The 21,015-nt window shown below is 36.9% G+C and overlaps 1 protein-coding gene across 2 annotated transcripts; it reads left to right on the forward strand.

Moving 5' to 3' along the window:
• Positions 1–1,078: 1,078 nt before the first annotated feature.
• Positions 1,079–17,629, forward strand: LOC128517096 (globoside alpha-1,3-N-acetylgalactosaminyltransferase 1-like). Of its 2 annotated transcripts, XM_053490878.1 has the most exons (7): positions 1,079–1,177; positions 6,106–6,141; positions 7,989–8,015; positions 9,875–9,928; positions 12,312–12,344; positions 13,722–13,856; positions 16,543–17,629. In XM_053490878.1, the coding sequence occupies exons 1-7, from the start codon at positions 1,131–1,133 to the stop codon at positions 17,231–17,233; spliced, it is 1,023 nt and encodes a 340-aa protein (XP_053346853.1). In that variant the 5' UTR covers positions 1,079–1,130; the 3' UTR covers positions 17,234–17,629. The 2 variants fall into 2 exon arrangements, with proteins under 2 accessions (XP_053346853.1, XP_053346854.1); XM_053490879.1 differs by lacking the exon at positions 9,875–9,928.
• The last annotated feature ends 3,386 nt before the right edge of the window (positions 17,630–21,015 follow it).

Consider the following 21,015-nt stretch of genomic DNA (forward strand, 5'->3'; position numbering starts at 1 on the left):
ACGACACAAAATCTAGTTGTAATTGCTGCTTATGTTTGAAATATCTGCGGTTAAACACAGAGTAAACAGAAACTATAGAAAAAATTTTAATGACATTTTTAATGTAATTAGAGTGTAAAACATTTTAGTTTAAAACTAATTCACACTAATCGATTTCTAACTACGGTAACTACTATAGAACAGAAAAATATAAAAATTACATCTAAATGTTTAACACTGACCTTCCTCATGTCACCTCCACCTTTCCAGTTGGACAGAAACTCAAGAAAAAAAAAACTCATCACTTTGTGTAATTTTTTTACACTTCTATTTGTGTTTTTAAAAAAAGAATCCCACATTGCACAATTCCTCAGCAGGTCTCTTATTATGTACGTTACTTCACAAATCTTCATCTCTACATCTAGACCACTCTCTTCTTTTTTCCTTATCTGCATAAATATTATTTGTTAATAATCGCCTTTAATGTATCATGTTAATAATCAGCCGTGTGATATTAAAGTCACAATAATCTTTCCCATTAAATAAAATAAAATAAAATAAAATAAAATATAAGTTAATGAACCAGTTAAAAAGGGGCATTTTACGTTTCCCAAGAACTGAAAGAGACTTTTCAGCACAGAGCTGTGTTCTTATGTATGTTTTGACAACGACAAAAAGCAGGCACTCATCATCACAGACATAGAAACTCGGGTCGGGTGTTTCGAGCTGCTTTCTTTCAAGCTGCAGGCGATTTAACTCGTTCCTCCTGACAGAACTGGTGTAACTGGTGCAAGTTTGTAGGCTTACTTAACCACACACACTGTTTCAGTTCACACCTCATTAAACTAAGGTCACTCTCCAGGTGTGCAGTAATTTAACATTGTTTCTAGAATACACTCCAAATCCTTCACCACCTGAACCAGGATAAATCACTTATACAAAATAAATAAATAATTAAATAAAACTTTTTTTTTTCTTGGAGTAATTGAGGTCTGTGACCACACCCCTTTCTCTCTCTCTCTCTCTCTCACTATCTTTATCTTTTTCCTCACACACACACACACACATACACATAAACACCTTTGGGAGTAGACTGGTATATTTTTTTCTTTGTTGTTGCTGTGTGATGGACTAACTGAAGGAAATACATAATGCGAACCCATATTTATTTTCTGGTACTTGGTATTGCTTTGGTCGGGTAAGTTGTTATTATTATTATTATTATTATTATACAGATTTCTCAATTTTCTACAGCCTGTTTTATTCAATAAAGCTAATGATCATATATAACACTGACATTTACGTCAATTAATGTAAAAAATAATAATAATAACATTAGTAATTAATGAAGAATAAATCTTTTTTGTAGTTGTTATTTATCGGTAAAATTGAAGATAAAGTGTTATAAATATTAATTGTTAGTGTGAATTCGCCTTAGATGAGCCGGCTGTTACTTTAAGGTTGAACACAACACAAAATCTATTGTTTCTGTATAATTATTCATAAGTAGTTGTGATTGCTGTTTGTGTACTGGGTAAAACACACAGTAAACCAGAAGTACATTAAGTATATTTATGTAATTATAATGTAAAACATTTTAGTTTAAAACTAATTAACACTAACAGTTAATATTAGTGACACTTTAGCTTAAATTTTACAAAATATTTAACAAGCACAAAAAAGATTTATCCTTAATTTATTACTATTGTTTTTTGTTTTTTTTGTTACATTGATTTACATTGATGTCAGTATAAAATAATAAAAAATTTAAAACACTATCAAGGCAAATATTGTTTTGGAAAAGCAAGTAAATAAAACGCAACACACACACACACACACACACACACACACATTTGAACCTGCATTGAACAAACCATTAAATGATTAAAGCCTCAGAATTTAATTTTAACTAACAGGAAAATATACCTTCTTCATGTCACCTCCTCATTTCTAGTTTGACAGAAATTAAAAACTCATCACTTTGTGTAATTTTTTTACACTTCTATTTATGTTTTTAAAAAAATAATCCCACATTGCACAATTCCTCAGCAGGTCTCTTATTATGTACGTTACTTCACAAATCTTCATCTCTACATCTAGACCACTCTCTTCTTTTTTCCTTATCTGCATAAATATTATTTGTTAATAATCGCCTTTAATGTATCATGTTAATAATCAGCCGTGTGTAATTAAAGTCACAATAATCTTTCCCATTAAATAAAATAAAATAAAATAAAATAAAATATAAGTTAATGAATTCAATTCAATTCAATTCAATTTTATTTATATAGCGCTTTTAACAATGGTCATTGTCCCAAAGCAGCTTCACAAAAAAAAAAAAAAAAAAATTAAAGATTTTTTTTTTTTTTAGAAAAGAAAAGAAAAGAAAATATTTGGAAGTGTGTAAGTGTGAGAAAAATGTGTCTAGATAATAATGATGAACCAGTTAAAAAGGGGCATTTTACGTTTCCCAAGAACTGAAAGAGACTTTTCAGCACAGAGCTGTGTTCTTATGTATGTTTTGACAACGACAAAAAGCAGGCACTCATCATCACGGACATAGAAACATTATGGTTTACACACACCTTAGCCAAATACATTTAAACTATTTTGTTCACTGCGAGCATCACTACTTTATTTGAGGAATGTGAAATGTCAGAATAATAGTAGAGAGAAAGATTTATTTCTGCTTTGATCTCTTTAATCTTACACCCACTCAGCCGTTTACACACACAGCGTTAGTATTGGGTAATATTTAATTAAAGTATATTTGTATAAAACTTGTATAAGAATTGTCATTGTCGCAAAGCAGCTTTACACTATCAAAAAAAAGTTTTATTCATTTTTATAGTATCGCCTTTAAATTGTGTAACTCGGGTCGGGTGTTTCGAGCTGCTTTCTTTCAAGCTGCAGGCGATTTAACTCGTTCCTCCTGACAGAACTGGTGTAACTGGGGCAGGTTTGTAGGCCTCCTCAAACATTTTTTTGTCAATTATTGTCCTTAAGCCATTTTGACAAACTTGGAAAGTATTCTAGGGGTCATTGTCCATGTGGAAAATCCATTTCTGACTAAACTTAAACCTGGCCGTTGTCTTGATATGTTGCTTCAACATAGCCACATGATCTTCCTTCCTTATGATGTCATATAGATTTTGTGAAGTGCACCAGTCCCTCCTGAAGCACAGCCCCCTGACAACATTGTCCCCAGCTACAGTATAATAAAACACAATGCTGCCCTCCCTGTTCTTCATGATAACCCAGGCTTGTGGAGTTCCACAATTTTTAAGGAGGTTTTAAAGAGTTTTTATGATTTTCCTGTGATGTCAAGCAAAGAGGCACTGAGTTTAAGGGTTTGCCTTTAAATAAAAAGACAGGAAACACAATTGATTTAAATTGTGTCATTTAGACAATTAGAAGCTTCTAAAGCCTAAATAATTTTCTGGAATTTTCCATACTGTTTAAAGGCACAGTCAATTAAGTATATGTAAACGTCTGACCCACTGGAATTATAATATAATAAATTAAAAGGGAAATAAACTACCTGTAGGGTGGCACAGTGGTGTAGTGGTTAGCACTGTCGCCTTGCACCTCCAGGATCCGGGTTCGATTCCTGGCCAGGCTCGATTCCCGTCTCTCTGTGCATGGAGTTTGCATGTTCTTCCTGTGCTTGGTGGGTTTCCTCCGGATATTCCGGTTTCCTCCAACAGTCCAAAGATTTGCAGGTTAGGCTAATTGGCGTTCCTAAATTGCCCCTAGTGAGTGTGTGTGTGTGCTCTGCGATGGATTGGCAGCCTGTCCAGGGTGTACCCTGCCTCGTGCCCTAAGCCTCCTGGGATAGGCTCCAGGTCCCTGCGACCCTGAATACAGGATAAAGTGGTATACAAGTGAGTGAGTAAACTAGCTGTAATGTGTTTGCTTGTTTGCTTGTCCTATTCACTTCATGTTTTTTTTTTATTTAACACAAAACTAATGGATTGCTCAGTTTCCTAAGTCTCATTTTTTTATAGTTAACTCTGTTTGCTACTGTAATTACCTGAAATTGAAAATTTTTGTCTGCTTTTTTCTTACATTTATTTTTAACCTTTATTAAAGATAAAAAATATAGATAAAATATATTTGTCCGAATAAGAACACACAAAGTTACAGATGATATGAATATAGGTTTAACACCACCTTACCCAATGACAATGAATCAATAATACATGATAGAAATATCCATAAAAAATCCCAAATCTGAGACAAAAATCTAAAACATCTGACAACTCTCTACTAAGGAAAATGTTAATTTTGCATAAACAGACAGAGTCAGACAACCATTTTAATTTATTTACAGTAGGACGAAAAAAATACAACAAACAAAATTAACTTTGCTGATTATAATTTTATATTTTATATAGAAAGTGTAAACATTCACTGTGTGAAATTAGTGGGAAATATTTTTACAAGGATCTCATGGCAGACTTTAAATGCAGGGCTTTGACAAGAGATTTTGACTTACTGTGTGTTTAATGCTGTTCAGTAATGCGTGTAATGCCCTTACCAAGAAACACAAGCACGTACATGAACAGGAATGAAAATCTTTCCACCTTCACAGTTTAATAGAATTGAAGAAATACATTTGAGAAATACAGGGAAGGCATGCCCTCTGCATGACAGCAATCTTATACTTTAGTTTTGTGTTGGTTTTGTCCCCTGGCATTGGGTGTGTCAGTTGGCACTGCTAAATTATCTAAAGATCAAATTTCATTTGAAAATAAGGAACTTGTTTGGGAACTGGTTTGGTCTGTCTTGTTCTTCAAATCATTTCAGACTATAACACAGGTACACAGGTACACAGGTACAGGTCTTTTTTTGAATAGCTTACAGAATCAAATTAACCAAAAAGCAAAAAACAAAAACAGAAAACGAGCAAAAGTTACAAGCAACATGTACATACACATGCATATACATCACACAAACATACACACACATTTCTCTCTCTCTCTTTCTCTCTCTCTTTTTATCTGTATATATACTGTATATAGTACTGTGCAAAATCTTGCACATTATCATCTTGAGTACAAATATTATGTATGTATTATTTTATAACAAAGAGTTTTCACATCAAATACTGATTGTGCTTATTCTATTACTCTTTAGTGTTATTCTCGTTCATGTGGAAATATATTTGTCAAAGACATCTTTGCGTATTAAATTTATTTTTGTACAGTATTTAATTACTTTTACAAAATTTGCTAATCATGTCCACATTATTACTGTATATAAACCATTCACTGTTTTTAAACACACCTTAAAAACTCATAAATAAAGAGAGGAATGTTTGCATGTCTGTAAAGAAAGCAACATATTACATGCACAAACAGTTTCAAAGAAACAAACAGCAAAAAAAAACTGTACTGTTGGGTTTTGCATGAAAATAGAATAGAGCGAGTATGACAAAGTAAACAGAAGGACTCATATCCTTCAGAACTTATAAAACTGGATACACGCACAAATAGTTACTGTTTACTGCGTTTTATGTTTTTTTAAATATGTGTTTAAAAGTGTTCTTTTTAATAAAAGTGGTAAAAAAATGGTACTATAGAACAAAAAAAATGGTACTATAGAACAAAAAAGCAGATCTTGGCTTTATCTGTTAAAGGTTTCTGCTCTGTCTGGTCTGGTTTAGATGTCAGTTCTGTTAATTCTTTTATAAACTTTCTGTTTCTAAGGGTATTAAAATAACCATTTGTGTTAATTTTTCAATAAACCCCTCATCTGTGTTTACGCCGTGCCAACAGCTTCCTTTACATGACAGCCCGTATGAATTTGGGATTATTTAAGGATTTCCCCTTCAAAACCGCTAAATTTAGTTTGCAGCAAAATAAGGTTTTTGTTTTCCTTTTTTTAAACATGGATAAAAATGTGTAAAAAAATAAAAAATAAATAAATAAATAAATAGTTCTGCATTTATCAAGTTATATTCCATACAGGAAGAGAGAGAGAGAGAGAGAGAGAGATTAAAAAGTGTAATTATAATAATTATATTAAAATAATAATAATTAAAATTATTGATATATGAATTATCTGGTTTGCCAATTGTTGGTTTTTGGTTCGGGTTGTGAACTTGTGTGATTCTTCTTACAGGTTCGCTTACTACATTTTTTATGTCTCACAGGCCAGGTAAGCAACACACACTCATATTAATCTATATACAGGTACACTACCGTTCAAAAGTTTTGGAACACTTGCAAATTTCCTTTTTTTTTTTATTTAATGATTTATTTTTTTACATTCTACAACAATACTGGGGATTTCAAAACTATAAAATAACACATATGGAATTAGGTAATTACGTAACAACAAGAGAAACAACAGTTAGTTGTTATTTTAAGCCACAGATTTCACAGAGATTCCTTTACAATGTAGAAAGAAATAAAAATCAGGAACCATCATGGAGTTAGAGCTGTTCTAAAACTTTTTTAGTGTATATATAATAGATCACATAATACATTTAATTATGCATGTGTTATTAATATCTTTATTCTTGCTAATGAGAGAAGTGTGGAAGAGACATGTTTAAAAAATTGTACCCGAGCAGAAATACGATTAGAAAGCCTCTCATTTTACTCAGGTACAAGATTTTTGTCTTAGTGTTTTTTTTTCCCCTGCTAATGTTTAGCTATGACATAGCTAGTTTAAATATTATAATAATGGATGCTGTTGGATAAATCAATAGTCTGACAGTTTATCATGTCTCAAAACTTAACCATTGTTTGCTTTAGCTGATGTTTAGAAAGACCTGGCACAGCGGGTTTATGTGCTTTAGGGTTCATGTGAGTTAGAGTTGTAGTTAATGTGGGCTAATGTCGATGGCTAGGTGTTGGGATTGGGGTTAGGGTTATTGTTATTGCATTGGGGTTAATGTAAATAAGCATATTTCATTTAATAATTAGGATTAATGTAGGGTCACAAAGCCCCGGGTTTATGGAACACAGAACAACAAATAACTTAAAGCATCAAATCAATCAGAGATGAGACTGAAGTAGTTAAACTTAATAAAACTGGAGAAACATGAGCTACAAACCCATACTAACCATTATAAAAGTACAATTTAAAAAAGTAACACATTTAGGGACTCAACAGGGAACCCATCCTCATTTGGGTGAAACAGAGAGCAGGAATTGATCTGCATTTATACAGTGTGTAGGGTGGGAGGCAGTTCAGCTGTAACAGTTGATGTTAATTGATGTTAATATGGAGTCCAGGTAGTTATTGAAGACAATTGCAGTCTCGAACTATCCAGCAACCGCAGCCAAGTCAAGTCCTCAGAGAAACAGTTGTCAACACCAGTCAAGGCCAGAACCGTCTTTATGGTAGAGTGAAACCATCCCCAGACACCAGACGCATCCCAAAGAGACACACGGGGCATCCATGTGACGAGAACTCCAACCAAAAGCGGGGCACCAGGATGGGTCAGACAGGTCCGGAGGGCAGAGGGAGTCTGGATCACTGGCAGCTCAGGAACGACATGTGTAGTTCGACAGAGAGAGAGAAAGAGAGAGAGGGGGAGATAGGGAAGAGAAGGAATAGGAGAGAGAGCACGAGAGGAGAGATAAGAGTTAGGTCTCGTCACAGTCACACAATGTATAATGTGAATGTATATTAACTGTAGAGTGCAAGCAGGGACTCTGGCAGGACTAACTATGACATCATAACTAAAAGAATAAATAAAAGAATTTGTATCGAATTGCCTTTGAACTGTACATGTGTGTTTAAATCCTTGATTACTGCTAGGTAACATGAGTGTAAGCCTCTGCCAATGTATTGACAACTTACCTCACAGTTTGGGTTACAGCTAATACAAAGCTACAAAGCTAATTAGACTTCCAAATCCCTCTTTAACCCCTAATCAAGGGCACTACATGACATGGGCAACAAGCGATTGTGAGATGTTTGGGGTTGGGGGTATGTTCTGATTTGATTCTATTGGACTAAACAAAGATTGTTGTGTTTAATGTTTCCATTAGTGGTCCAGCAGAATGTAACCTGAGCAAGTGAGTATGCAATACACAACCATATACTTATTCAAAGTGACGTGACATTTGTGTGGGGAGTGTTGTGTGTAGTGGGTGTGGTATTTGTGTGTAGTGCATTTGTGGAGTGTGTAGAGTGTGTGTGTTGTGGTTTTTTTTGTAGTATCTAGTGTGTGTATAGTGTGTTGTGTGTTTGGGGAGTGTGTGTATGTGTGTGTATAGTGTGTTGTGTGTGTGTGTGTGTGTGCGTGCGTGCGTGAGAGAGAGAGAGAGAAAGAGAGAAAGAGAGAGAGAAGCTTTGGAACATTGTTTGTGCTCACATTCTTGGGACATCTTTTATTTTACTGACAAGTGTGTTTCACAGACGAGCCAAAAGTGTGTTTTTCAGACGTGACACGAGTCTGTTTAACAGACGCAGGATGTGTTTCCCAGATGAGAGATGAGTGTCACAGACAAACAGACTTAAAAAGCAGGTGACTCAGTATACTGTTGTGCCCACAGATACATCATAGGCAGTGGACTCACATCTGCAGTGAACATTCAAATTGTTCATTTCAGCCTTTCTGTGCCACGTGTGTTTTCAGAGTCTGCACTACACCCAGATGAGGATGGGTTCCCTGTTGAGTCTGGTTCCTCTCAGGGTTTCTTCCTATTACCATCTCAGGGAGTTTTTCCTTGCCACTGTCGCCCTCGGCTTGCCCACCAGAGACATTCTTATAATTGTGTTTTATACACATTCTTCTTCTGATTGTGTAAAGCTGCTTTGCGACAATGTCAATTGTTAAAAGCGCTATACAAAAAAAATTGAATTGAACTACAGGGACCTGATCCACTGATTGTGAGTATAGTTTCACAAGAGAGAGGAATAAATTTTCAAGCCAAGAAATTAGGATGTTTAACACACAGGAGTCGAGTTTGGTTCCAAGATGAGAAGTGAATGTGTTTCACAGACAAGAAACCAGTCATGATTAAGTTTCCCAGAATGGTCTATGTTTCACAAACAGGAAAACGGCTGCATTTCACAGACGAGACATAAGTGTGTTTCCTAGATAAGAGACAAGTAAACACCTGATCCACTATGATGCATAAATAAAAAAAATCTCCTCCATTTTTGTATCATGAGGAATTAAACACTGGAAATTAGCAGGTAGATTACAAAAACAGAATTTTACTATAACTGTTGATGGGATGCCGAGCTTTCAGTGGCAGCCCTGAGGTTGATGAACTCTTAACCTTCCATCAAGAAATCTATCCTAGAAGTTTCCTCATCTAATGTAGATTTGCTCAGACAAGGGGCAAAGCAATTAGGCTGAAGCATCCAGAAGGTTTTTCAATACAAACCAGCCAAATGCTGCAAGTTTCTGCTGATTACTAGTTTCCTTATTTAAGGCCCAGTTTTACACTGAAAATGGAGCCATTGTCTTTATAGTTGAGATCCCATAAGGAACATTGCTAGCTTCTTTTCTCTTAATGCTATACACCTCAGCAAAAACCCTGCAACATCGTAAATTAGTAGATGTGGATGTGGACTTGAATGTGGACTTGGATGTAGAGGCATGGGCCTGAACATGGACTTGGACATGGATGTGTATGTGGATTTGGACATGAGTATGGACATGGTCATTGATGTAAATGTGAATATAAATGTGGATGTGGAAGTGAACTTTGATATAAATCAAATGAAGATGAAGATGTGGATATGAATGTAGATCTAGCTGTAATGTGGAGGTGGTGAAAATGTTGTTTGTTTTTTATTGTGTGTAATTCTGTTATTTTGTTGGTTGATGTACAGTTTTTAAAGTTTTATAAACACACACACACACACACATGCATTAAATATGCGTACAAAATAATTAAAGATAAGCCTCATCATCTTTCAGGGATAAAGAAGTTAAGATACAAGAAGTTAATAAGGATTTACTCGTTCCAGAGGGGTGAGAAAACACACACACACACACACACACACACACACAGAGTTATGCTCACCTGCTCTAGTTCCCTCATGTATTCTCATCATGCCGTAGGTGGTAGGAGGCGGGGCTAATCACTATAGTTACCTGAGTCACCTGGGCCAGCTGCTTCCAGACTATTACACCTTCACCCCATTCAGCTATCCTTTTGATTTACACACATTCACACATATACAGGTCCTTCTAAAAAAAATTGTGATAAAGTTCATCATTTTCTTTAATGTACTGATAAACTTTAGACTTTCATATATTTTAGATTCATTACACACAACTGAAGTAGTTCAAGCCTTTTAATTATTTTAATATTGATGATTTTGGCATACAGCTCATGAAAACCCAAAATTCCTATCTCAAAAAATTAGCATATTTACATTTAGCAGACGCTCTTATCCAGAGCGACTTACATTTTTTTATCTCATTACACATCTGAGCAGTTGAGGGTTAAGGGCCTTGCTCAAGGGCCCAACAGTGGCAACTTGGTGGTTGTGGGGTTTGAACCTGGGATCTTCCGAACCGTAATCCAATGCCTTAACCACTGAGCTACCCCTGGCCCGCATATTATGAAAAGGTTCTCTAAATGAGCCATTAACCTAATCATCTGAATCAACTAATAAACTCTAAACACCTGCAAAAGATTCCTGAGGCTTTTAAAAACTCCCAGCCTGGTTCATTACTCAAAACCGCAATCATGGGTAAGACTGCCGACCTGACTGCTGTCCAGAAGGCCATCATTGACACCCTCAAGCAAGAGGGTAAGACACAGAAAGAAATTTCTGAATGATTAGGCTGTTTCCAGAGTGCTGTATCAAGGCACCTCAGTGGGAAGGAAAAAGTGTGGCAGAAAACGCTGCACAACGAGAAGAGGTGACCTGACCCTGAGGAAGATTGTGGAGAAGGACCGATTCCAGACCTTGGGGGACCTGCGGAAGCAGTGGACTGAGTCTGGAGTAGAAACATCCAGAGCCACCGTGTACAGGCGTGTGCAGGAAATGGGCTACAGGTGCCGCATTCCCCAGGTCAAGCCACTTTTGAACCAGAAACAGCGGCAGAAGCGCCTGACCTGGGCTACAGAGAAGCAGCACTGGACTGTTGCTCAGTGGTCCAAAGTACTTTTTTTCGGATGAAAGCAAATTTTGCATGTCATTCGGAAATCAAGGTGCCAGAGTCTGGAGGAAGACTGGGGAGAGGGAAATGCCAAAATGCCTGAAGTCCAGTGTCAAGTACCCACAGTCAGTGATGGTCTGGGGTGCCATGTCAGCTGCTGGTGTTGGTCCACTGTTTTATCAAGGGCAGAGTCAATGCAGCTAGCTATCAGGAGATTTTGGAGCACTTCATGCGTCCATCTGCTGAAAAGCTTTTTGGAGATGAAGATTTAATTTTTTAGCACGACTTTGCACCTGCTCACAGTCCCAAAACCACTGGTAAATGGTTTACTGACCATGGTATTACTGTGCTCAATTGGCCTGCCAACTCTCCTGACCTGAACCCCATAGAGAATCTGTGGGAGATTGTAAAGAGAAAGTTGAGAGACACAAGACCCAACACTCTGGATGAGCTTAAGGCCGCTATCGAAGCATCCTGGGCCTCCAAACCACCTCAGCAGTGCCACAGGCTGATTGCCTCCATGCCACGCCGCATTGAAGCAGTCATTTCTGCAAAAGGATTCCCGACCAAGTATTGAGTGCAGAACTGAACATAAGTATTTGAAGGTTGACTTTTTTTGTATTGAAAACACTTTTTTCTTTTATTGGTCGGATGAAATATGCTCATTTTTTTAGATAAGAATTTTGGGTTTTCATGAGCTGTATGCCAAAATCATCAATATTAAAACAATAAAAGGCTTGAACTACTTCAGTTGTGTGTAATAAATCTAAAATATATAAAAGTCTAATGTTTATCAGTACATTACAGAAAATAATGAACTTTATCACAATAGGCAAATTTTTTGAGAAGGACCTGTACACTCATATACACACACACACACACACACACACACACCTTTACTTATGATGCTACTGATTTTGATGTTTTGGTGTCGTGTTTGTTCATCTGCTGTTTGTGTCTCCTTGTTGTTCTTCATGATTGTACTTGAATTAAGTTCATTTTCATGGCAAAAAAAGACTATGGAATTCATCTGATCACTCTTCATAATATTCTGGAGTATATGCAAATTGCTATTATAAAAAGTTGTTCTTTATGATTGCACATGTAATTCAGTCTTTGTATAACTTTATTTTCAAGAAAATAAAACTGAAGCATTTTCCTGTTTCAGTGAGAACATGCTTTATTTCTTTCTTTCTTTATTTCTTTATTTAACTATGTCTTGTCCTGTTCACTCCTTCCTTAGAATCAAATACAACCAGCCAAGCACGAGTAATAGGTGAGTTTCGTGTGTGTTTGTGTGTTTGGCAAAAGTATTCACTCTCCTATTAAAATCATTGAGTTCAGGTGTTCCAGTCACGTCCATGGTTACAGGTGTATAAAATCAAGCCCCCAGACACGCAAAGCACTTCTACACACATAAGTGAAAGAATGAGTTGCTCTCAGGAGCTCAGTGAACTCCAGCATGCCACCTGTGTAATAAGTCCAGTCATTAAATATTTTCAGTACTAAATGTTCCACAGTCAGTTGTTTTCTGACAATCCGATGGACAAGTCTGGGTTTGGTTGTGGCCTGGTTTGGTGCAAGCTACCAGTGACCTGCAAGCCAACCTGTCATCCTTCCGTTCCTGGAAATGCACAGGGTGCAAAAAACATTGTTAATAGGGTTATCAAAAAAAACTAAATTAATTAACATAAATAGAAGGGAAAACATGACAAAAACACTTTAAAAAAACTTACATGATAGGGACATGTACGTGTATATGTGTGTATATTCTGTATGTGTAGATGTGTATACTTATGCTCACTTTTTTTTTTTTTAATTATATATATATATATATATATATATATATATATATATATATTTTTTTTTTATAACACTTGCACTATATTTTACTTCTGTATTATCCATATGTATATTTATTCTTATAATTGTACACCACTATTGCTTGTGTAGCTTGCACATAAGAATTTCACTCACGTGTACGGTACCAGTGTACCAGTACGTGATGTGACAATAAAAGCGACTTGACTTGACTTGACTTGACATTTGGATATGATTTTTATGATCAGCAGCCAACAATCTATACAGTACACCAAACAGAGCAAAACCTTTGTTGTGCAGTATAATCTGCTGATCTTTAATGTACTCTTAAATGTAGTGATATTATTATTATTATTATTATTATGATTATTATTTGAGGTTGAAGCCCACGTCCATGTCTGTGTGTCTCTCTGTACAGCAGAACTCTCTGTCTAACTTATTAATACAAAGAAATCCCATTCTGTAAGGTTGAGTATCTTACGCCTTGTTTACACTAAGTTGTCCTTCTTTGGTGCTCAGACAAATACACTCCCTGTTCGGTAATCGGAGAGTGAATCACAGATGAGAAATGGAAAAAGTAGATCAAAGGATAAAGATGAAGTTTTGTCTTAAAACCACTCCAGCGTGTTAAAATTCACTTATACCACTTCAGCGCTGTTATTTCAGCCAAAATATTCACTTTATCTTTTCTAATTAATATCTATTGGTGCAGGTGTTTGTTTACATTGAGACAGTAGCGCATTAGTAGATTATTTTGAACTTGATTATTAAATCCACCACATAACTATATATATATGTGTGTGTGTGTGTGTGTGTGTGTGTGTTTTGTCAGTCGCCCTGATGTTGCCACAACAACCGCATGGTTAGCCCCAATAGTCTGGGAGGGAACATTTGATCCGTCTGTGATTGATGCCATTTACATGCCACAGAACATCACCGTGGCGGCCACAGTCTTCGCACTGGGAAAGTAAGTCATCACATTTATTTATTTATTTATTTATACATTTTAACTACACACAGTGCATTATGGGTAATAGTTTAAATGACTTTAATCCTAATGCTGTACTTAAGCGCATTCACACTGCAGGTGTAGTCCATTTCCGATTTACTGATTATTATAATGTTTTTTTATACTCTTAATGTGTTTTTTTTTTCACGCACCCAATCTGATGTACAGTCGTGGCCAAAAGTTTTGAGAATTACATAAATATTGGAAATTGAACGCTTAAGTTTTTATAATAGCAATTTGCATCTACTCCAGAATGTTATGAAAAGTGATCAGATAAATTGCAGAATCCTTCTTTAAAATTAACTTAATCCCAAGAAAACCTTTCCACTGCATTTCATTGCTGTCATTAAAGGACCTGCTGAGATCATTTCAGTAATCGTCTTGTTAACTCAGGTGAGAATGTTGACGAGCACAAGGCTGGAGATCATTATGTCAGGCTGATTGGGTTAGAATGGCAGACTTGACATGTTAAAAGAAGGGTGATGCTTCTGCAGAAAGTATGGTTAATGGACTGCTGAGGACTGGGGCAAAGTCATATTCTCCGATGAAGCCTCTTCCCGATTGTTTGGGGCATCTGGAAAAAGGCTTGCCTGGAGAAGAAAAGCTGAGCGCTACCATCAGTCCTGTGTCACGCCAACAGTAAAGCATCCTGAGACCATTCATGTGTGGGGTTGCTTCTCATCCAAAAAAGTGGGCTCACTCATAATTTTGCCCAAAAACACAGCCATGAATAAAGCATGGTACCAACACCCTCCAACAGCAACTTCTTCCAACAATCCAACAACAGTTTGGTGAAGAACAATGCATTTTCCAGCATGATGGAGCACCGTGCCTTAAGGCAAAAGTGATAACTAAGTGGCTCGGGGACCAAAGCGTTAACATTTTGGGTCCATGGCCTGAAAACTCCCCAGATCTTAATCCCATTGAGAACTTGTGGTCAATCCTCAAGAGGTACAAACAAAAACCCACTAATTCTGACAAGCTCCAAGAAGTGATTATGAAAGAATGGGTTGCTATCAGTCAGGATTTGGCCCAGAAGTTGATTGGGAGCCCAGTCGAATTGCAGAGGTCCTGAAAAAGAAGCGCCAACACTGCAAATACTGACTCTTTACATAAATGTCATGTAATTGTCGATAAAAGCCTTTGAAACGTATGAAGTGCTTGTAATTATATTTCAGTACATCACAGAAACAACTGAAACAAAGATCTAAAAGCAGTTTAGCAGCAAACTTTGTGAAAACTAATATTTGTGTCATTCTCAAAACTTTTGGCCACAACTGTACATGGCACAAAGGAAGCAACACTCTGTCACGTCCTCAGTTTGCATGCTTAGATGCTTTCAATTTTGCTTTTGAGCTTCTAGATTTCCTACAGCACTGCACAAATTTTGCTTGTCAGTGCACACCCTAAAGCATAATCAGCCATTTGGTCTGTTTCTATTGGTTCTTTTGCATGGCATGAGAATTTCTAATCATTGGATCTTAAGGTGTTTGCATAAATGTATATCAATTTGAACTGGACTGTGTTCTCCTTACTTGGAGTAAAAAAAGGAGTGGAGCATTATTTAGGTGTAGAGTGTAACCTCGCTATCCTGCCACTGTTTTTTTTAATCCTGATCTGAACATTTAGACTAAAGTACAGCAATCAGTGAATGGAAATGGTTCGAATCAAAGTAAAAAAAAATCAGATTCCATGTCCTGTTCACACTGGCATAAAAAAAATCTGATTTGAGTCACATAAAAAAAAAGCAATCAGATATTGCATGCCATGTGAGCAAAGCCATACGCATACTTTAATATTTATAAATGTGGCTTTTTAGACTGATTTCTTTGTGTTTGTGTTTGTGTGTGCTGATCACTCCTCACACATTAACTGCAGCAATGCCATAACTTCAATGTTTTACATTCTTACATAATGTTTCATATTCTAACTTAATTTCTAACATACAATATTGGATAGATAGTCTTATACAAAAGTTTAGGCACCCCTTAATAAATAATGCACAATATTTTTAGCAAACATTGATTTATAGTTACTTTTTATGTCATAAATTGAACAAAGATGAAAAAAAAATATTGTGGCACTGTGCAAAAGTTTGGGCACCCTACATAATCAGTACTTAGTAACACCCCCTCTAAACGCTTTTTATAGCCAGCTAAAAGTCTTTTAATTCTTGTACTTGAGATTTTCTTCCATTCTTTATTGCAAAAGGCTTCTGTAATATTCTTTGGTCATCTTGCATGCACAGCTCTTTTAAGATCCACCAACAAATTTTTAATGATGTAAAAATCAGGGGACTGTGATAGCCATTCCAAAACCTTCAGCTTGCATCTCTTGAGGTATTTCATAGTGGATTTTGAAGTATTTAGGATTATTGCCCTGTTGTAGAAGCCATCCTCTTTTCAGCTTCAACTTTTTTACAGATGGTGTGATGTTTGCTTTTAGAATTTGCTGGTATTTAGTGGAATTCATTCTTCCCTCCACCCATGAAATGTTTCCTGTGCCACTGGCTGCAACACAACCCCAAAGCATGATAGATCCACCCCATGCTTAATACATTTACATTTAGGCATTTCAGTTCCAGATTAATGACTTTTAAAACATTATGATTAATCAATTGCTTTTATAATTCTCTGTCCTACAGGTATGTGCGTTTCTTAAAGGATTTCTTTGAGACAGCAGAGCAGCACTTCATGGTGGGTTACCACGTGCATTATTACCTGTTTACAGATCGCCCAGATGAGGTTCCGATTGTTCAGCTGGGGGAAGGACGTGAGCTGGTGAAGATTGAAACACCAAGCTCAAACCGCTGGCAGGAAATCACGCTGCGCAGGATGGAGATGATCGAAAAGCTTATAGAGGAACGCCTTGTCAATAAAGCTGACTACATCTTCAGCCTAGATGTTGACACCAAATTCTATGGGCACTGGGGGGCCGAGACTTTGGCTGATGTAATTGCTGTGCTGCACCCTGGGTATTTCGGGACCCCACGGAATGAATTCCCATACGAGAGGCGTCCCGAATCTTTGGCCTACATCCCCTTGGAGGAGGGAGACTACTACTATGGAGGGGCCGTGCTTGGGGGACGTCTTGACCAGGTACTGAAGCTGACTAAGACGTGCCGCACACAGCTGGACCTCGACCGAGCCAATCAGATTGAAGCCGCATGGCAGGAGGAGTCTCACCTGAACAAGTACTTTCTGTACAACAAACCTGTCAAAGTGCTCTCACCTGAGTACCTGTGGCAGGACTTTAAAGCTAAAACCAGTAACATGAAAGTGATTCGCTTCTCACAGGTGATCAAGAACTACGCTGAGGTCCGACCCAATCCCTAACTTGACCCAATCCAATTCTTACAACACCACTACTTCAGTCAGACCTTTCAGATCTTTACCCAACAAACCAAACCTTCTCAAATGTCTTTTAATGGCTTACATGTAAAACATGAAGTAATTAATCTTCTTAATAAACCTGCACACAAAGTAGAGCACAGATTTGCACATGTTTGTCCAATGGGTAGGGACATCAGTCAATCTTCTTGCACCTCCTGAAACACGTAACGAAAAAAGAACATTGACATTATGTCTAATAAATAAGACAACAAAATATGTTAATGAAATCTTTTGTAAATGTGTGGTGTAATGAAGAGCATCATGTAACATCGCCTAACATTAACCTTATCTCAGCTGTTTATTTAAAATCACTTGATTATTACACATTACTCTTAATTTTGGAAAATAAAAGTTATGAAGCAATCTAGAGTTCTGTTACACATCTATGTGAAATTATTATAACCGAGTAAGTGTATAAGTATTTTTATTTTTTGTAGGTGTGTGATTGTATAAAAAGCTTCTGTTTAGGACCTTTGTATTTTGTTTCCTGATTAGTATGTTGTGTAATATTATGTTGCTATGGTTCATCCTTTGTGTTGACACCTGAGGTGAAGGCAGTGTAACTTCCTTGTCTTCATTTTTCTGTAACATCTTTGGGTGAGAGTGAAGTGAACACTGGATCGAGTTGTGGAATTTTTGGTTGTGGTGAAGTTCTTCAGGCCAAGATAACACCAGCATCTCTCCTCATTTGGACATACATAATCTTACTCAAGTAGAAGTAAAAAGTAGTAATCCAAAATATTATTCAGGTAAGAGTAAAAAGTATTCTGTTGAAAAGATTACTGACATGGGCGTTTCAGTTAAAGGGGGCTCAGCCCCCATAGATGTTTAACACATATGTGGCTCAGAATCTTTGTCTATGTACAGGAACAATCAGAACAATGTAACCAGAAAACAGCACATAACTTTAACGTTACATTGATTAGCAATATAAACAACACACCTATGAGGCTGGACACTGGAATAAACTGTGTGGTGCCAATAATCTCAAACATTTATCTGTTCATTCTTTGACGATACTGCTGCTTATTGTTGGAAACTGGCAGACATAAACAATGTGAAAAATAGTTTCTGATGCAACGACTTCAATCAGTGTTGTGAACCCAGTGTTAATGTTCCTGAGAGGCCGCGCTTTCAGAGAACTGAACTGGAGAACTGAACAGAGAACTGGAGATGGAGGGGTTTTATAGGTCACATGACAGTCGGTCTCCAAATGAGCAGCAGGTACGAATAGAAGATCTTTATTTATGTGACTTGAGAAAACTTCCATCTACAGTTAAATATAAATATTAAAACTTTGATCATCATGTTATCTAGTTTAATTTAGTGTTTTAGCTACATAAATAAGACAGTAGGTTCTACATTCAACCCCTTAACACTTCATAGCTACTGGACTATTTATTCAAATTCATTCATATAGACAAACATTATTTTAATGTAATTAAACAAAGCATCTTTTTAATATCATTCTTTTTTTTGTTTCTATTCCTCAAAAAAAGTAACTTTTTCTAAATCAAAGTGACATAAACCCTACTCTAAGACTAATAAATGTATTTTACCATTTGGGACATTATTTAATACAATACAATATTTATTACAAAAAAATCTATCTATCATCTATCTATCTACAGTTTATATCTATCTATCTATCATACATAAATAAAGTCATATCATATGTAAAGTCAGTTTTTGGGTCAGCACTGCTGTATGCGTTGGAGTGACAATGGCTGTTAATATTTATGCAATTCACACCTGGAGAGACAAAAGACACTCCTCCACTGGTTAATGTTCCCCCATCAAGGTAGAATGCTGTGAGCCAGCCTAAAGAAACAATGTAACAAGACTCAAGGACTCAAAAACAAGACAAAACAGTACAAATGGGGACCATGCAATAAAAACCAATTCTGTTTAGTATACACAAAGAGAGACGAGAGTATTACAGAAGGCAAATAGTTTGTAAAACCCCACTCACCCACCTATGCGCAACCTACTCATTCACATGGTGTTATAAATGTTGTGTTATGAGTAAGTTTTATGTAGTGGTACAAAAGAGACATTCGGGGTATCAAGGAGGAGAGAAGGACACTGATGATCTTTGCAGCCCAGTGGTCAGTGGGAGGTTGTCAACACACCACACACACATACCTAAACACAGTCACACATCTTTGTGCCACTCTTGAAAACTGTTTCTGTTCAGTTGAAGACGTAATTGAACATCGCATGCCTGACATTTCCATGACGTTAAATGCCTTTTACTATGCACTGCTTTGAAATGCACACAGCAATGGCTACCAGTACCAGTACTGGAACTGGTATATGGTCACTATTGGTCCGTTTTGGTGCTGCTTTCTGTAATACACCACACAGCTCTGTGGCAAGTTGTTCCATAAACTCTTTATGGGGCAAATTACCAGATAGCTCTTTGTGCACAATAAAAGCATTGGTGGCAGCAATGTCCAAGAAGTGTAGAAAAATCTTTCTGTACCACTTCATAGTTTTGTGCTGTGTTGTGTAATACTGCAACAGCTGATCAGATGGGTCAACGCCCCCATGTGCTGATTGAAGGCGGTCACAAGTGCAGGACATGGAAGTGTTTTTGTCATCCATGTATCTTGTGATTTTACCCTTCTCTGCACAATATCTCCAGTATAAGCAGAATGAATGGTAGAGCAGACAGATACCTCTCATGGTCTATCCACTTCACAAATACAAGAGGCCCATCCTGAATTCATTTGATGAATCCCCTGGCAGATTTTTTAGATAGTGAATTATCTGCATTCTGGGGACAGTCCTTCCTGTTGTCTCTGTAAGTCCCACATGCACCAAACTTCATTGTGAACAAATTTTTCAGGAGCTTGTGGCATGTAAAAAAAATTGTCCATGTACACATTGTACCCAGAACACAGATATGTATTGTCCAAAAGAGATGTCACAGCATTGTATGACAGTCCATGGTCTGTAGGAAAGCTGTTCTTTCCTGTGTACACAGAAAAATCCACAGTGTATCCATTCGTAGAGTCTGCAAGAACATACAACTTAAAACCACACCTGGTTGGCTTGGGTTTCATGTACTGTCACACTCCTAAATTACTTTTAGAATGATAGACAGCTTTGCAAGCATGTCGAATAGTGTCCATCAGAGGTTTAACCCTGAATGGATGGTCATGTTCAGCTGTGCCCCTCTTTCTGTCATTTTCCTTGTCTGCATCTGGGTGACTCATGTGCACATTTCAAGAAATTGTCCGGTATCTATCCCTTGTCATAACTGTAGCTGAAAAAGCACAACGAAAACACCGCTCTGTCACCAGTAATCACTAATGGAGCTCAGCTTCACCATGGCCATGTAAAAAATGAGTCCAATATAGCGGTACATCTCACTGATGTTTACATCTGTCCATTTATATTTATGGCCCTTTGCAATTGCTTTGGAAGCTTGAGTGTTGGTGTTGTGGCACAGAGTTGACACAACACTTTTTGGAAAAAAAACAGTTTAAATAGACTCAGGGGAGAATGTAAGTCAGCAGACCTCAGTTGTGGTGTACACCTGCCTGTCCCTGTGCGAGGTGCTGTTGAGAGCATGCGTGATGCAGCCATTAATTTTTTACAAAAATTTAAAAGTTAGCATACATTGTCCAACGCAAACCGATGGGCAATTGATGTACACACAATAGCCTGTGTGTCTATATCTGCTGATGGCCCATAGAATGCATAAATATCTGTTGATG

The sequence above is a fragment of the Clarias gariepinus genome, unplaced genomic scaffold, assembly GCF_024256425.1.
Source record: "Clarias gariepinus isolate MV-2021 ecotype Netherlands unplaced genomic scaffold, CGAR_prim_01v2 scaffold_34, whole genome shotgun sequence".
NCBI classification, from domain to species: domain Eukaryota; kingdom Metazoa; phylum Chordata; class Actinopteri; order Siluriformes; family Clariidae; genus Clarias; species Clarias gariepinus.

Coding starts and splice junctions, on each gene's coding strand:
- LOC128517096 (XM_053490878.1), top strand. CDS start 1,131: ATGCGAACCCATATTTATTTTCTGGTACTTGGTATTGCTTTGGTCGG. Junction 1,178..6,105: donor CTTGGTATTGCTTTGGTCGG/GTAAGTTGTTAT, acceptor TTCTTCTTACAG/GTTCGCTTACTACATTTTTT. Junction 8,016..9,874: donor GCAGAATGTAACCTGAGCAA/GTGAGTATGCAA, acceptor ATCATCTTTCAG/GGATAAAGAAGTTAAGATAC.